The 17,458-nt window shown below is 38.3% G+C and overlaps 1 protein-coding gene across 7 annotated transcripts in view; it reads left to right on the top strand.

Moving 5' to 3' along the window:
* The window catches only part of VPS8 (VPS8 subunit of CORVET complex), a 346,107-nt gene that overhangs the window by 260,365 nt on the left and 68,284 nt on the right, over positions 1 to 17,458 (top strand). For all 7 annotated transcript variants that reach the window (XM_078068205.1, XM_078068209.1, XM_078068208.1 and 4 more), the window contains 4 exons: positions 5,843 to 5,990; positions 9,928 to 10,017; positions 13,293 to 13,335; positions 17,019 to 17,122. In XM_078068205.1, the coding sequence (XP_077924331.1) occupies positions 5,843 to 5,990; positions 9,928 to 10,017; positions 13,293 to 13,335; positions 17,019 to 17,122 (385 nt within the window). The remainder of the gene's footprint in view (positions 1 to 5,842; positions 5,991 to 9,927; positions 10,018 to 13,292; positions 13,336 to 17,018; positions 17,123 to 17,458) is intronic.

Below are 17,458 nucleotides of genomic sequence, written 5' to 3'. Positions count from 1 at the left end.
CTCTGGGTAGTGACCCTCCCAAGGACTTCTCAGTAGCCCCTCTGCCCTTTAAGTGAGACAGGAAGTCTAGAAAGGGCAGGACTTGGGTTATTTCTCTTCCCTCAGCTTGTTTAGGCTCTAGTAAAATAGTTTTCCTTGAAGGCAGTTGTATTAGCTTGCTAGGGCTGCCTTAACAAAGCACATGACTGTGTGGCTTAAACAACAGAAATTTATTGTCTCCATTTGGAGGCTAGAAATCCAAGATTAAGTGTTGGCAGGTTTGTATCCTTCTGAGGGCTGTGAGAAAGAGCCAGTTCCATGTTTCTCCTCTAGCTTCTGGTGATTTGCTGGCAATCTTTGTCATTCCTTAGCTTGCAGAAGCCATCACCCTGATTTCAGCCTTCATTTTCACATGCATTCTCCTTGTACGTATGTTTGTGTCAAAATTTCCCCTTCTTTTAAGGACACAGGTTATGTTGGATTATGAGTCCACCCTCCTCCAGCATAACCTCATCCTAACGTAACTAATTACATCGACAAAGTTGCTATTTCCAAATAAAATCACATTGTGAGTTACTGGGAGTTAGGACTTCAACATATGAATTTGTGGGGGACATCAGTCCATAACAGCAGGCCGTGTTAAGAACAAAATGCTCTGGATGTATTTTTAAATGGCTACTTTTTTCTCTACTGGAAGCATGACTGGATTTTTCTCCAGTCTTCACAGTGAGAACCTGGTGGCTCCTCGAGGTAAAATTCATGAAAGTGTGGGAACTCCCCCCCCACTAAGACTTGGCTCCCTAGAATATTTAACTCTTAAGTTTGTCCACACTGAATCTCTGGCATTTTGTCATTTACAGTTTACATTTTCCTACCCCAGTACTGGCTCCAGCAGCAGTGGTTTCTGCTCTTGGCTTCTACTCCAGTGAGCTCTGATTATTTATATCCACTTGTCTGTTGCTCTCTAATTTAGGGGTGGCAGTTTGCCCCATGACCTCAACTCTCAGGTAGATCAAAGACGAGGTATTGATTTTCAGTTTGCTCAGCATTTTTCCTGTGAGGATGGAAGTGTTAACTTTCAAGCTCTTTACATGCCAGACCAGAAACTAAATTTCTTTGTTCTCTATATGTTCAGAATTATATGTGGATATCACATTAGATTTATGGTAGTCTGACCCAGCATCAGTTCAAAAACTATTTCTGAAAACTGTGTAAAGAATGTCCCTGTAGCGGGGTCACGGAACTGCATCTCTTTTGTCTCCAATTCCATCCATCACTTTGGGGAGAGAATGGCATCACGTGTCTCATCCAGACCTGAAAATTAGTACCACACTGAGGTGGCAGGACCTGCACCTTTCCAGTCTTTCTTTGACTTAGGCTACATTGAAACAATTCTTGCTAGTGGGATTACTGGCAGATTTTAGTGTTAAGGAGAGCTTTGCAGTGGCAAGAAAATACACATTGCAAATAATCTCAGAGTTCTTATTACCATTATTAATAGTGGTATTTTGGAAAAATTGTTTTAGCTAACCCTGTGAGTTTTTAATTGAAGTCTGTACAGCATTGGAATGATCCAGGTACTCTTTATACTTGATAAGGTTATGGAGCTAAATTAATTTTCTATGAAAATCATTAGGCTCTTATTTCTGTTAGCTTATAAAAGCCATTTTTACTGCTTATGCAGGAGAACATTCAAAACAATACTTTGTTTTTTTGTGAATATCAGAGGTAAAAAGAATTCTATTAAGATTTGGTGGGGCGCCTGGGTGGCTCAGTCATTAAGCCTCTGCCTTCAGCTCAGGTCATGATCCCAGGGTCCTGTGATCGAGCCCCACATCCGGCTCCCTACTCAGCGGGAAGCCTGCTTCTCCCTCTTCCACTCCCCCTGCTTGTGCTCCCTCCCTCACATTCTCTCTCTCTGTCAAATAAATAAATAAATAAATAAATAAAATCTTAAAAAAAATTTAAAAAGATTTGGGGAGGACATTTTGACACTTGATTAGTAGTCATACTAGGGAAAGGGAAAGTGAACAAGTTCCCTGCAGATCTAGCTTACATCTGCTATTAACATTGATTTGATGTGGCAGAATCTTTGCCATTAGACAGAATGGTGCACTTGTCTGCTTTGGTCTGTGCCTCATACAAGTTGATAAGGGAGTGTGGTTGTTCTCTGTGAGGAATACTGGCAGCTGTGCACAGAGTAGAGGGCCATCCTGGAGATACGCACTATTACATTCTTTCTTGCGACAGGACATGTTTCCATCTAAGCCTCTCCTGTCCAGTTTGTAGGACATTATTGTTGGTACAATTCCATATACATTTTGTAGGTATTGTCTTTGCTACCTTTAAGAATCACACTTAACAGTGTTGCCCAGGCAGATTGGCACATTCATTTATGTTTAGTTCAGATGACATGGGATTACATTGTGGCTTTTTTTTTTTTTTTAAATTGGAGGGGAGGGAGGGGCAAAGGGAGAGGGAGAGAGAGAGTCCCAAGCAGTGTCCATGCTTGGCGCAGAGCCCAATGCGGGGCTCATTCCCACAACCCTGATACTGTGACCTGAGCCGAAATCAAGAGTTGGATGCTTAATGAACTGAGCCACCCAGGTGCCCCTACATTGTGGCATTTTTAACCTGGAATGTATATGGAAAGCTGGAAGTTCAGCTTAACAGCCTTGTAAAACAACATGATAAGAATGAAAACTACAGGGAGAATAATTGCCTTTTGTGTGTTTTGAGTGATGCATTTGAGTTCTCAGTCTAAAAGGTACCAAGTAGTCATCAATATGCCACCACCCAGATTTATGGGGATGAGCAGGGAATTCAAGCAGTCAGGATTTAGGCTAAGCTGAGGTGGCCCTAAATTGTCAAAACAAGTTACAGGGAGATTGTGAAACTCTCTTCCTCAGAAATTTTGAGTAGTCTAGACTGGCCTATTTTTGTGCAATATTTAGAGTGAAGGAGAGAGACTAGGCTAGACTTTCTTCATCCCCATGCAACATTTATTTTCTTTGTCAAATATTTTTAAGAGAATTTGAATTTTAGAGGCATTTTAATGATGTAACTTATTCAAAACTGATACATAGCTTATCCTTCCCCAGAAATAGCCAAATGTACAAGATCATAATTCTGAATTATTTTTCACAACCTGAGTAAGGGTGGATGTTTTCCCCAACCTGAATTTTGGTGCATGGTGTGTGTGTATTTGACAAGCCATATATATGCTTTCTTTTAAAGCTGGCAAGAGTAAAGTCTTGTGTGTGCCTTGTAAAAGTTTACCTTTTATATATACTTAAATGTCCATATCCTATAAGTCAGGGCTGTTATTAAAGTACTAAAATTAATATTAAAATATTTTAAAAGTAGATAAGATTTAGGTCTAAAATACATAATTTTGATCCATTAAAGTTAGCAGTGGCAAAGCAGGTAGCTAATAGAAGAGTAACAGAAGTAGCTTGGATAGAGAAATGGATATAACAAATTGTATTTATGTGCAAGACTGGATAAGCAACAGTCAGAAATGGATGTAAATTCATTAATGTTAGCTTATTTATTAAAGTTTTGATTATGTTGATGTTGCCTGGTCGTCTCCCAGCAGACATATTATTTTCCTCACAAATGAATGCCTCAAAATCTATTTGTCTGAGAGATTTGCTTGGTTTGATGCATATTCACATCTTCAGTACTTGTAAAGAATTTTGTCAATAAATGTTCTGGAAAGAATCACATACTGGGATTCATTGGCAGGTGCTTACGTCTAGTCTTAATTTGCTCCATAGTCTTGCATTTATAAGACATAATAACAGAAGTCTGATGTAGATAAAATATTAACACTGCCTACAATGTGGTATAAACATCTGAAAAGAACACTGACGCACTTTAACGTCGAGGATCATTGATCAGCATTCCCTTTTTCTTTTACTGAGCGTTCTCTTGAGACAAAACCTTACTCCTACATAAAGAACCATCATTTCCCTGCATTATCATGTGCACTTTCTATTTTGTCCATGTAGAACTTTCTGATAGGATTCATTCGTAGCTCAATCTGACTTCAGAGCCCTAGTCCTTGTAATTCTCACCCTTCTATCCTGTATTTGGTTCCCTTTTTCCGAAGGCAATCCAGTGCGTTACAGCCAGTCAATTCAGTTCTTAGTCAGTGTACATTTACTGAGTACTTATTTCTTATGTGCCAAGACTATCTGAATGCTGGGAGACATTGAATGCCACACAGCCTTTGCTCTCAGAGTGTGTTGTGTAGTTGGGACATGGACACTTAAAAAGATAATTTTCAAATTCTGCCTTCCCAGAAGACAAGTTTTGGGAAGAACTAAGGTGATGGTCTACATAGGGAATAACCAGTTACCAAATTCTGTGTTAAAAGCAGTTGTGAAATACAAAAGAAAGAAAAGAGAAGAAAAAAGTAAGAAAACTTGATCTTAGAGATTTACAGCCAATTTGAGGACACACTGAATTAGCCCATCAGCAAGTATTGACAGCCCCAAGCAGCAGAACTTAATTAATGAGTTCATCGCTCAACCTCTGGTCCGGATGGAGTGTCACAAGACTCTTAATTTAGGAAAGATTTCCTATGTCTAAATATAATTCCTCTTTCTGTAACTGAGGTCTCTTACTAGTAAAAATAGAGCTATTTACCATCATTTGCAGAGTATTTATAACCTCAGATTAATCTCAGTGGAGTCCAGAGATTGCCGCCCGTGACTGTTGGTGTGCTGTGCCTGGGTTACAGGTGTACGTGGAGACCCATCCCCTCAGCTCTTGGGGCACCCATAGTCCCCTGTGATCAGTCTTACTTTACTCTGATGGGCCATACGAATACCGTCCTTCTCTGTGTGCCATGATGTGAGAAAAGTGGAGAGGGGTTGCTTTAAACCATCTGCCTTAACATTTCTTCAGAAGGCTAGTTTCCCAAGCATTTTTGTATCTTATTAACCCTATTCTGATTCTTTATATAAAGAGCTTTAGTTGGGGAATCTTGAAGAGAAGATAGGGCTCTCAGAAGGAACTGACTTCTTTTGAAGCTACAGAGATGATTCTTGTTCTGTGATGAGCAGTAGTTGATTTTCTAAATAGTTCTCTTTGGCCACTGGTAGTTGAGTGTCCACCATGATAAAACTAATACTCATTTCTCTAGCCTTTTTTTTTTTTTTTAAGTAAGCTGTACGCCCAGTGTGGGGCTTGAACTCACAACCCCAAGATCAAGAGTCGCATGTTCTACCGACTGAGCCAACCAGGTGTCCCAGTATCTCTAGCTCTTGGTGGGCGTTGTGAATAGTGGGCTTTGTGAATAGCTGACATACAAGACAAATGAACACATAAATACTGTGTGCCCTATTATTCATCCACTTTTTAAATATGTTTTAACAATACCTAAATAATTAGCCCTTACAACATGCAGGGCACTGTTGCAGGCTTTAGGAATTCATTAATGAGAAGGTACCTGGTGTTTACCCTTCAAGAGTTTATTGTCTTTATTAAGAAAGATAATTAAAGAAGTAATTACACCATGGTGTGATTGGTACTATGAGTGAAGTATAGTAGGGACACCTGTTAAGACTGGAAGATGGCTTAATATATAGAGTTACTCGACTTTGGTATTTAGAGGAGCTTTCACTGGATACCATTTCCTTAATTATTCAATGTAAACTGAGTACTGTTGTGATGTATATTGTCTCTGATGTAATACACGGTTCACCCTAACAACCTAAGTAACAGTGAGACTTTGAATTCACGATTTACCTCACCAGAAGGTAGTCTTCGTTTCAAGGTTTACATACTTCTTACCTGTATCCTTAATTATAGATACGATGAAATAATGCTTCTCTCTTGCCGTTCATGTTTTCAGGGAAGGTATTCATGTAAATCAAGAATTGCTGCAGATGTCTCCCTGTGTTACGGAGCAGTTCATTGAGCTGCTGTGTCAGTTCAGCCCAAACCAGGTTATAGAGACACTGCAGGTCCTTGAGTGCTACCGCCTGGAAGAAACCATCCAGGTAAGACCAGTAATGTGGAGCAGACAACAGTAAACGCGTCCTAATCATTCACCAGTTTAAATATGAGCAGAAGGAGACTCACACGTTACATTACGTAGCCCCTGGGATTGAACCCAGATAGTCTGACTCCATAGCGCATGCTCTCCATTGTGCTGCCCCTTAATTCTAGTAAAGTCAGAAACAACACGTGTCCATCATTGTTATTAATCAAGTTTCACAGACATTCTAACCAGCACAATAAGCCTAGAGGAAGGAATACAATAAAATATTAAAAGGAAAAACCAGGGTCTTGTTTGCAGGCACTGATGGTTAGATAGTCAGTCCTGTTGTGCTTAAGACTTAGGCTTAGTGGCGGCCGGTAGCCTTCGGCCGGTCATTGCCTTGGACCCCTTCCCTTGCTTTCTCCTGTGTCCAGATGAAGATGACTGTGCCTGTGCACACATGTGTACATGTACACGCATACATATTCTAATCTGTGAGAGGTCCCCCACTTAAGGTTTGTTTTTAAGCTACCATTTTCTCTCCTTGCTGTTACTGTCAGTACTCATGAAGCAGTAGCCTCTGTTCTCTGTACCACCTCCTGAACGGCTCACACACTACACATTTTACCTTGTGATATATTTAAAATGTGCAGAATGTCAAATATCTGTGTAGATTTAAATGTTCACATTTTGCCACACTGGCTTCAGATCTTTGTTGTTTGTTTTAGAAATGAAGCACCCTTTATCTGTCAGTTCCCCTCTGTCCCCTGAGGTCAACACCATCCTGAAGATGGCAAGCGGAGCCTTCCCCTCCATGTTTTTTATTTTCCCTATATATGTATTTACCTACACAATGCATGATACAGTCTTACAGTTTTTAGAATTTGTATTAATGGTATCATATAGTACATAATCCCATTGCAAAATTGCTTTCTTCATTAAATTTTTCAATTTATCAGTTTTATACATGTAGATCTAATTCATTCATTTTAATAGTCCTATAATATCAATTGAATGAATGTGCCACAGTTTATTTCCCTATTAATAGACACTCCTATTGTTTCTAATCCTTTACCATTATAAACAATGCTACATTATACATCTTTGTACCAATCTTATGTGCTCATGTGAGGTTTCTCTAAGTAATTATCTGGAGGTGGAATTCTTAGACAATAGAGTGGCTTATTCTGCTGTTATTGCCAAGGTCATCTGTTTGTTTCTATTCTTATCATCTGTGGTTGGTATTTGCTGTTTTTCCACATTCTTGCTGATTCCTAACATTTTTAGGCTTCTTAATTTTTGCCAGTGTGATGGGTATCATTGATTCTTCATGACATCAAACATCTTTCCATATGTTTAATGACTCTTTTGATTTTCTTTTCTCTGAATTATCTGTTCATATCATTTGCCCATTTTTCTATTGAGTTTTTGCCCTTACTGATTTGTAGAAATTCTAATTTCTGCATCTCTAATCCTTTGCTGATATTCTGTGTTGGAGATGCCTTCTTCCAGTCTGTTGTGGCAAGTCTTTTAACTTGGTTTTTAGTGACTTCTATTTTAATTTATCAGTCTTTTCCTTTAAGGTTTAAATTTTTGTATGTGAGTCTTATTTCCTTTTCTACTCTGATGGTATAAAAGATATCCTCTTATATGAGTTTTATACATTTAGGCCTTTAATCCATCTGGAATTTATTTTTATAAACAGATCAAGAGAGGGATTTATACATTTTTTCCCTGTGTGTATAACCAGTGGTCCATGTGGTATTTTGGTGTCCTTACCTCACTGATCCATAATGCCATATCACTGTATACCAAACTCCCAAATAGACGTAGATCTGTTTGTGGGATCTGTTCTGTTCCTTTGGTCATGTCTTTCCTTATACAATTTCCACATATTTTAATTAATATAGCTTTACAATAAGGCTTATTATTTGAAAGAAGAGTCTTCCCTCATTCTTTTTCTTTAAAATTCTATGTCTACTTTTAGGCTCTTACTATTTCACATCAAATTAGAAATCACATTGTCAGGTTCCTTAAAAAAAAAAAAAAAAAAGTCCAGTATTTTGATGAAATACATACATTGAATTTTAGATGAATTCAGTCAGGGAAGATTAACATTTCACAATGTAGAGTCTTCATATTCAGGAAACTAGTTGTCTTTTTAAAAGCCTTTGATGCTCTCTGGTGAGATTTCAGTAACTTTTATATGATATACAAAGTTCTTACATATGTTTTTTTACATTTGTTCCTAAATACTTACATTTTTTGTTAACAGTGAAAGTTTTTTGAAATGACATCTTTTTTGATTGCTGCTGCTGTATGTTATTAATTTTTGTACATTGTTTTGTATCAGAAAGAATCTGAATTCTTCAAATAGTTTCTAGATTTTTTTTTTTTACAACAGTACTACTTTCCAAGAATAAGGGTAATTTGGGTTTTTTTTCCTTTTCAATCTTAACTGTTTTCTCTCTCTTATCAGATGTGTAGGAGCTCTAGGATACTACTGTATAGAAGCAGTGACAGTATGCATTCTTGCCTTGTCTCTGATTTAAAAGAGAATGTGTCGGGGCACCTGGGTGGCTCAGTCGGTTAAGCATCTGCCTTCGGCTTGGGTCACGATCTCGTGGTCCTGGGTTTGAGTCCCGTGTTGGGCTCCCTGCTCAGCGGGGAGCCTCCTTCTCCGTCTCCTTCTGCCCCTCCCCCTGCTCATGTGCTCTCTCTGTCTCTCTCACTCTTTCAAATAAATTTAAAAAAAAAATCTTTAAAAGGGAATGTGTCTAACATCTTACATTAAATGTAGTGTTTAAGATTTTGATAGATAATTTTTATTAAAGTTCCTTTCTCAGTTTGAGTAAGTGTTTTGTTTTTGTTAAGAATGGGTACTGGGCGCCTGGGTGGCTCAGTCGTTAAGCGTCTGCCTTCGGCTCAGGTCATGATCCCAGGGTCCTGGGATCGAGCCCCACATCGGGCTCCCTGCTCGGCGGGAAGCCTGCTTCTCCCTCTCCCACTCCCCCTGCTTGTGTTCCTGCTCTCGCTATCTCTCTCTCTGTCAAATAAATAAATAAAATCTTAAAAAAAAAAAAAAAAAAGAATGGGTACTGCATGGGGCGCCTGGGTGGCTCAGTAGGTTAAGTGTCTGCCTTTGGCTCAGGTCATGATCCCAGGGTCCTGGGATCGAGTCCCACATCAGGCTCCATGCTCAGCGGGAAGCGTGCTTCTCTCTTTCCCACTACGCCTGCTTGTGTTCCTTCTCTCACTGTGGCTCTCTCTGTCAAATAAATAAAATCTTAAAAAAAAAAAAGAATGGTACTGCATTTTATCAAATACTTTTTTTGTGTATTTATTGAGAGGGTCATAGGTTTTTCTCCTTTGAACCTGTTAATATGTTATTTGTGCCTCTCTTTTTTCTTCTTGCTAAGAAAGTTTTATTCTACTTTATTAGTCTTTTCAAAGGCTATTTTGGGATTTGTTAAACTTCTGTATTGTTTTCCCTTTGTTTCTTTTCAGTAGCATTATTTTCTGCACTTCCTGTCTTTCATTTCTCTTCTTAGCTTACTTGGTATTTTGTTTACTTATTAGAAACTCTTAGTTTATTGATGTTTATTAAGATCTCACAAGTTGTTATGTCGTGTTTCATTGCCATTTTGTTTTAAATATTTTCTGGTTTATGTTGTTCCTATTTATGTGTATGTGTTACCTTTTCTCCAGTGGTTATACTCAGGTAAATGACAATTTTAAATCAGTGAAGAAAAAAGTGAATGAACATGGTTTAGTTAGAACTGGGAAGATGGGCCACTTATAAGACTAGAAAGTAAAAAATTTCATATTACACCAGACGGACAGTAGTGTACTACTGAGGTATGAATTTATTATTTATTGTCATGTTGTTTTCATCCTTAATAGGATCCACAAACAAGGTTTGTGAACAAAAATCTTTATCTTTTCTTCTTTCCTAGATTACCCAGAAGTATCAACTTCATGAAGTCACTGCCTATCTATTAGAAAAAAAAGGAGATATTCATGGTGCCTTCTTAATAATGTTACAGGTAATATTTTACTATATTTGCTTTGTCATGTTTCTTTCCAGCCCTCCATTCATCAACCCATCTTTTTTTTTTATTGAGATATACTTGACATGTAATACTGTGTAAGTTTTCATCCATCTTAATCTCTTGTGTGTCAGAGTAAGTTGCAGACTACTACATTTTACCACTGAATATTTTTATCAAGACTAGAGTTTAGTCATTGACTAGAGCTCAGCATTTCTTTTGGTATTTTTTTTAAAGTGAAATTTACATTTAGTAAAATGCGCAAGTCTTAAGTGTATCATGTACTGAGTTTTGACAAATGCATGCCCCTATGTTCCTAGTCCCTAACAAGGTAGAGAACATTACCTTCACCAGAGAAAGTTCCTCATGCTCCATCACACTCAGTTTCCATTCCCATACCCCCACACATAATCACTTTTCTGATTTTTTTCGCTGTGAATTAGTTTTACCTATTTTATACACTTATATTAATGGGTCCTTCAGTAGTACTCTTGTATAATTCTTCTTTCAGCGTGATATTTTTGAGATGTATCAGGAGTTTGTTTCTTTTATTACTGAGTAGTATTTAAGTGTATGCATATACTACAGTTTATCCATTCTCTTGATGATTGACCCCTGGGCTATTTCTAGTTTTTGGCTATTAAGAATAAATCTACTATGATCACTGTTGTACACAAATGTTTTCATTTTCCTGAGTCAATACCAAGGAGTGGAATTGCTGGGTCACAGGATAGGTGTAGGTTTAGTTTTGTAAGAAATGATCACACCTCTTTCCAAAGTGGTTATTCTTTTACATCCCCTCCAATAACGTATAAGAGTTTTGGTTGCTACACATTCTCACCGACAGTTGGTGTTTTATCCATTTTTTACAAAAATTTTTATCTACTTTTTAAATTGTTATAAAATATATATTACAAAAATTTACCATTTTGGTGTCATTAAGTATATTCACATTGTTGTGCATTTATCACCACCATCCATCTCCAAAACTTTTTCAGCTTCCCAAACTGAAACTCTGTGCCCATTAAATAATAATCCCTCCCCAGCCCCTAGTAACCACCATTCTTTCTGACTCTATGAATTTGACTACTCTACCTCATATCCATGGAATCACACAGTATTTGCTTTTTTGTGTACATTTATCATAAAGTCTTCAAGATTTATCCATGTTGTAGCAGGTGCCAGAATTTCAGTTTTAAGGCTGAATGGTACGCCATTTTATGTATATGCCACATTTTGTTTATCCATTCGTCCATTGATGGACGCTTGTATTTCTTCCACCTTTTGAACATTGTGAATAATACTGCTATGAACATGGGTGTACAAATATCTTTTCAAGACCCAGCTTTCATTTCTTCTGAGCATATAACCAGAATGGATTTACTAAATTAAATGATAATACTATTTTTAATTTTGAAGGAACTGCCATATCGTTTTCTGTAGTGGCTACACCATTCTACATTCTCATCAGCAGTGCACAAGGGTTTTAATTTCTCTACATCTTCTCCAACACTGTTTTCTTGGTAGTAACCATTTTAATGAGTATGAAGTATTATCTCAGTGATTTTAAATATTATCTAGCTAAGGATTAGGGATATCCTATTTATATTAAAAAAAAAAAAAAAAATTCCGTATTGGCTTCTAGTTTTTTCCTAGCTATGTAATCACTAAACAGGCTAGGAAGAATAGTCCACAGAGGCTTTGTGTAGGCTCTCAGCCTCTTTTAATGTGTAAGTTACCCCTACATCTCTTTTTTCCTTGCAGTTTATTTGTTGAAGATACCATGAATCTATTTTTAAAGGATAAATTAAAAGTATTCCTGGCATGAATGGGGGAAAGAGAAGAAGGATATCCTTGCAGGGAATAAGACCATCATTTACAAAGGCATGGGAATACAAGAAATACGAACTGCTAGGAGAGAATCCAGCAGCTCAACTAGGGCTCCACTATCAATGTATAGGCAGACGAGGCTAGAAGCAAAGGCTGGGTCCAGATTTGGGAAGATTTTGTAGGACACCCTAAAGAATTAGGACAAATTTGTTATCACACCGGATCAATTAAAGGTTTTTAAGCAAAAGAACTGACATGATGTTGTTTCATGAAGACTGCTCTGGTAACTGTAGGAGGATGGGGGGCCTACAGAGAAGAGGGAAGTAAAACTTGGGGAGGAAGCAGAGAGCACTTGCGAGGCTGTGTAGTACAAGTAATGAATCCATGAGGCTTGAGCTAGGGATGGTGGTGGTGGTGGAGTGGGGAGAGAATTGGACTTGAGAACTATTGATCATTTGAATATGGTATGGAAGGAATAAGAGGGAGTGGTTAATGACAGTTGTATGATTTTTAGCTTTACATTATTAGCCTGTAAGGGACCTCAAGGAAAGGAGCAAATTTGGAGTAGAAAGGATATATTAAGGTCAGCCTCAGTGTATATTAAGAAGCCTTTGAGGGGCACCTGTATGGTGCAGTCACTTAAGCGTTGAACTCTTGGTTTCAGCTCAGGTCATGATCCCCAGGGTCGTGGGATTGAGCCCCACGTGGGGTTCCTCACTCAGCGGGGAGTCTGCCTGAGCTTCTCTTTCTCCCTCTCCCTCCACCCCTCCCCCCACATTCTCTTTCTCTGTCTCTCTAAAATAAATAAATCTTTAAAAAAAAAAAAACAACCTTTGGAATATCATTTAAGGCTTTCTAAGGATCTAGTATTTGGTATAGCAATGGACACTGCAATTGCATATTTAGAGGTATCACACTCAAGGCTGTGCCCTATGCTCTGGAGACAGACTTTATGTTCTTTTTTTATTCCCACCCTTCCCACCCACCCCTTTTTCTCATAGCCCAGTATGAATTTGATTCCCTTACCCAAAGTCTGGATAAATCCTACTCCTATTACTGTGCCTAGAGAATGTTATTGATGACTGTATGATGGTAAAACAGAAGCAGGAGTGGGGAAGGATAAGTGACACTTGATATTTTGGGTCCCTTCCAAAACTGCTAGCTATGCTTATGTATACACAAGAATTCTCTTCTGAATGACAGTAAGGGACCATTCCTTATAACTTGGTTGTTTCTTCAGGTTTTTCCTTTAAAATGTTAGTCCGGGTGATGGGTATAAAGGAGGGCACATGTTGTGATGAGCACTGGGTGTTAAAAAAATAAAGAATTAAAAAATAATAATAAATGAATTTAAAAAATAAAAAATGTGTTAGTTCAAGTATTTTTGGATTAGGTAACTGTTTCTTTTTACCTCCTGCATTTTTTTTTTTTTTACCTCCTAGAGACTACAAAGCAAACTTCAAGAGATAACACATCAAGATGAAAGTAAGTTCTTGAGTGTAATTTGCAATTATTTCTTCCCATGGACCCTGTGTTTTAAAAGGTGTTGTCTAACAAACTGCATTTATTAAATAATAATTACATTGATTTGTGTAAATACTTTAACATGGATCTCAATTTTAGCTCATTTTCAAGAGCTCATAATAGGAAATCACGTAAACCATTGTGGCTTTGTGATGCCAGGCGTCAGTGGCATTCAGTATACAGGAAAGTAGGCACTTTTCACTGAGAGTGGGGTTTTTTTGTTATATTTCTGTGCCAGGTTTTGGTTATATATAAATGAGGTACATAACTAATGTCCTAAAAGTTACTATAATGTACTGAGCAATAGCAAATCAGAGCTTCTAATCAGTAATAGCCAGTGTTTCTATAGTGAATTTCTATAATTTTAGCACAAAGCAGTAAAACTTGACAGTGTAGAATCTTAGATGGCCTTGTCACAGACAGATAGAAAATTCCCATTATTTTCCTTGACATTTTAGAAAATAGATTCATTTTTTTAAAATTGTGGTAAAATATACATAACACAAAATTTATCATTTTGATCATAAGGGTCCAGTTCAGTGGCATTGAGTCCATTTACATTGTTGTGCAACCATCCCTAGCATCTGTCTCCAGAAGTTTTTCCACTTCCCAAGCTGAAATTTTGTCCCCCTGAGACAGTTAATCCCATTCCCTGCCCCCGGTCGGTCCCTGGCACCTACCATTCTGCTTTCCCACTCCGTGAATTTGATGAGGTGCCTTCTATAACTGGAATCGTCCCGCATTTGCCCTTTTCTGTCTGGCGTGTTGGCCTAGCAGAATATCTTCATAATTTATCCACGTTGTAGCACATGTCAGAATCTCATTCCTTTTTAAAAAGGCTTGAATAATATTTTGGTTTATGTGTGCACCACCTCTTGTATCCTTTTGTCTGTCAGCAGACACTTCAGTTTCTTCCAGCCATTGTGAAGAATCCTGCAGTGAACATGCCTGTACAGGTGTCTTTCTGACACCCTGCTTTCGTTTCTTCAGGGTGGATTCCCAGAGTGTTATTGCTGGATTCAATAGTAATTCTCTTGTTAATTTTTTTTTAAAGATTTTCTTTCTTTATTTGACAGAGAGAGACACAGTGAGAGAGAGAACACAAGCAGGGGGAGTGGGAGAAGGAGAAGCAGGCTTCCTGCCAAGCAGGGAGCCCTAAGTGGGGCTCGATCCCAGGACCCTGCAATCATGACCTGAGCCGAAGGCAGCCGCTTAACAATTGAGCCACTCAGGCGCCCCTCTGTTGTTAATTTTTGAGCGGCCATTACACTCGCTTCTCCAGTGGCCGCATCAATGTACTTGGCCGTCAGTAGCGTACCAGCAAAGGTTTACGGTCTGTCCAAGCCCTCACCAACACTTGTTCTTTTCTGTTTTCTTGGGAGTAGCCATCCTCCTGGGTGCCAAGTGGTAGCTTAGTGTGCTTTGGCTTTGCATTTCCCAATTGACCGGTAATGGAGAGCATCTTTTCACGTACTTATTGGTTACTTGTGTGTCTTCTTGGGCAAAGTGTTTATTCAAGTCCTTTGCCTGCTTTTGAATAGGGTGATTTCTTTTCACATTATTGAAATTTTCAAAATAACTCTTCCAAAGTTCACTCGATAGGTGATTTTTAGATTGTCCTACCTTTTTAACACATCAGCACATTTCTTAGTCCCCCTTGGCCCACACATTTCCTTAAACTCCTTTACCCTAATTCTCTATAAATTACATTCATCTGTGTTTTCTATGGCTAGGTCCTAGGTGATAGGGTCTGTGTTATATCTGAATCATTTTGTATTGTATGGCGTCTTTTTGGAACCTCAGTAAACAGTTGGTTGTCCCATATTTAGTTCAGCTAAACATTTAATTATTATTTTTGTACTGTTAATCTGTTTAGTCAGTTTATGATAGATTTATTGCATTTATGATATTTTTCTTGTTGTTAGAATAATTTTTGCACACATTACATGAGAGATTGAGGGAAAAGAAGAATGTTTTCCCAAAACCACTACAGTGTTTTGCAAGTGATATGTGTAAAGAAGCCAGTTCTTTGAATTTAAATTTCTTTGAAGATCAATTTTTCAGTAATAGTCTCATGTCCACTATTTATTCTCAGATTTAATTTTTTCTGTGTGCCTAAGAATTTTGGAGGGTTTGCTCATTGCAAGACATGGTGCTAGTATGGGTTATACACAGATGGCTAAAACACAGCTCTCACCCAAAGAACTATAGTCTTGTGAAAGAGACAGATATGTAAATAAAAACTTTGAATGCTGGAAGAATCAAGTATTAGAAAAGAGATACAGTGACAGTGGCAAATGATTGTGAAAAATTAGGGAATGATTTGTGACTGATGAATCAAAGGTAATTTGTGGAAGATGTGACCTTTGAAGTAAGCCTGGAATGATGAATAGAAGTTTGATAGGGAAAAGTAAGGAAAGGGCATCTGGGCTGAGGAGCACATGAGTATGAAAGTACCTGGCCAGGAACTCAAGAGTAAGAGCGCAGCGGTGTAAGAGCACAGAGGGTGAGAACATGAGCCAGATGCTTACTCGGGTCAGAGGTTTACTTATGTTCTGTTTTTAAAACTTTGAGGCCTTTAATGATTTTTATGGATGAGACTGATACATTTGCTTATGACAGTATAAAAGAGAATGAGGGAGGCAAGTATTAGAAGTCAGAAGTTTAATTAAGAGGTTGTTGCTGTAATTCACAGGAGGTGAAGAGCACCACAGGGTAAAAGGCATGAGCATGTGAGGGCACAGAAGTAGAATCAACAGAAGTGGCAATTTATTTGGACGTGTGGGTGAAGCGGGGAGGGAGCATCAGGGATGATGAAGATTTATAAACTGACTTAAAGATGATGGTTTCATTAACTTAGTTTGGGAAGTGAGAAAAAAAAGTGATTTGGTTTTTGTGCATATGAATTAAGGTGCTTGCAGGACATCCGTGTAGAGATGGATAGAGTCTGTGGAAAGTTCACCCTGCAGATGATGAAAGGAACGAGGACTGCAGGTGTATATTTGGAAGTTATTAGCAAGGACCTGAGAGTTGAAACCACAAGAGGAAGTGAAGTTATTGGAAAATGAAAAGGAGAGGGCCCAAGATAGTATCTTGGAATACTTACATCTAAGAAATAGAGGGAAGAAGAAATGGTAGAGTAAGAAAGGTGAAAGGTAATCTTTCTGCTGACTAACCCACAAACAGATAATCGGGGCTGTTCCATAGCTAAAGCATATTAAAATGCTAAGTGTGATGTGCTTTATATGTCCTGTGAATCTGAGGCATTTACATGGAAATAAAATTACCTGTTTTTAATCTACTAAGCATTGGTATCATGCTTATGGAAGATTTCATAATAGAAAACCAGGGCGCCTGGGTGGCTCAGATGGTTGAGCGTCTGCCTTCGGCTCAGGTCATGATCTCAGGGTCCTGGGATCGAGTCCCGCATCGGGCTCCCTGCTCCTTGGGAGCCTGCTTCTCCCTCTGCTTCTCTCTCTCTGTCTCTAATGAATAAATAAATAAAATCTTTAAAAAAAAAAAAAAAAAAAAAAAATAGAAAACCAGTGCTATGCAAAGAAAAAATAGTTTAATTTTTTTACAGAAGCTCTGAGGATCATCAGTAATATGTCCTTAAGTGTTGTTAACAATTTTTCTGAATCTAGAGACCAAAGAGGAGCTCTCATTGAAGGATGTTGAAGATACCATGGTAGAGACAATTGCCCTTTGCCAGAGAAATTCTCATAATTTGAACCAGCAGCAACGAGAGGTAGGAGAATGACTACTTAGGCATATCAGAGTCTGTTCTGATCTGAAACTAGGAATTAATTCTATTTCTGCTGCCCTCTCAGCCACCTGAGTTTAATTCAACTGGATTTTAATCACTGTTTAGTGCTCCCGGGAGTATAGGCCTCCTAAAGTTATTGTGAGGAGTGCCTGTCCTCTTTGTTCTCACAAAGGGCTTTATGTTCCTAGATCTGGCTGTGCTGCAGAATTCAGGCGCATGAATGCTAGATGTCCTTGTGCCCTTTGGACTGAGATTTTGTGTATTCCATGTAGTGATTCTGTGGATGTGTCGTCATTTATCATCTCTTCTATCCTCTGG

The sequence above is a fragment of the Halichoerus grypus genome, chromosome 1, assembly GCF_964656455.1.
Source record: "Halichoerus grypus chromosome 1, mHalGry1.hap1.1, whole genome shotgun sequence".
Lineage (NCBI taxonomy): Eukaryota > Metazoa > Chordata > Mammalia > Carnivora > Phocidae > Halichoerus > Halichoerus grypus.
This window is presented reverse-complemented; position numbering and strand designations above follow the sequence as displayed.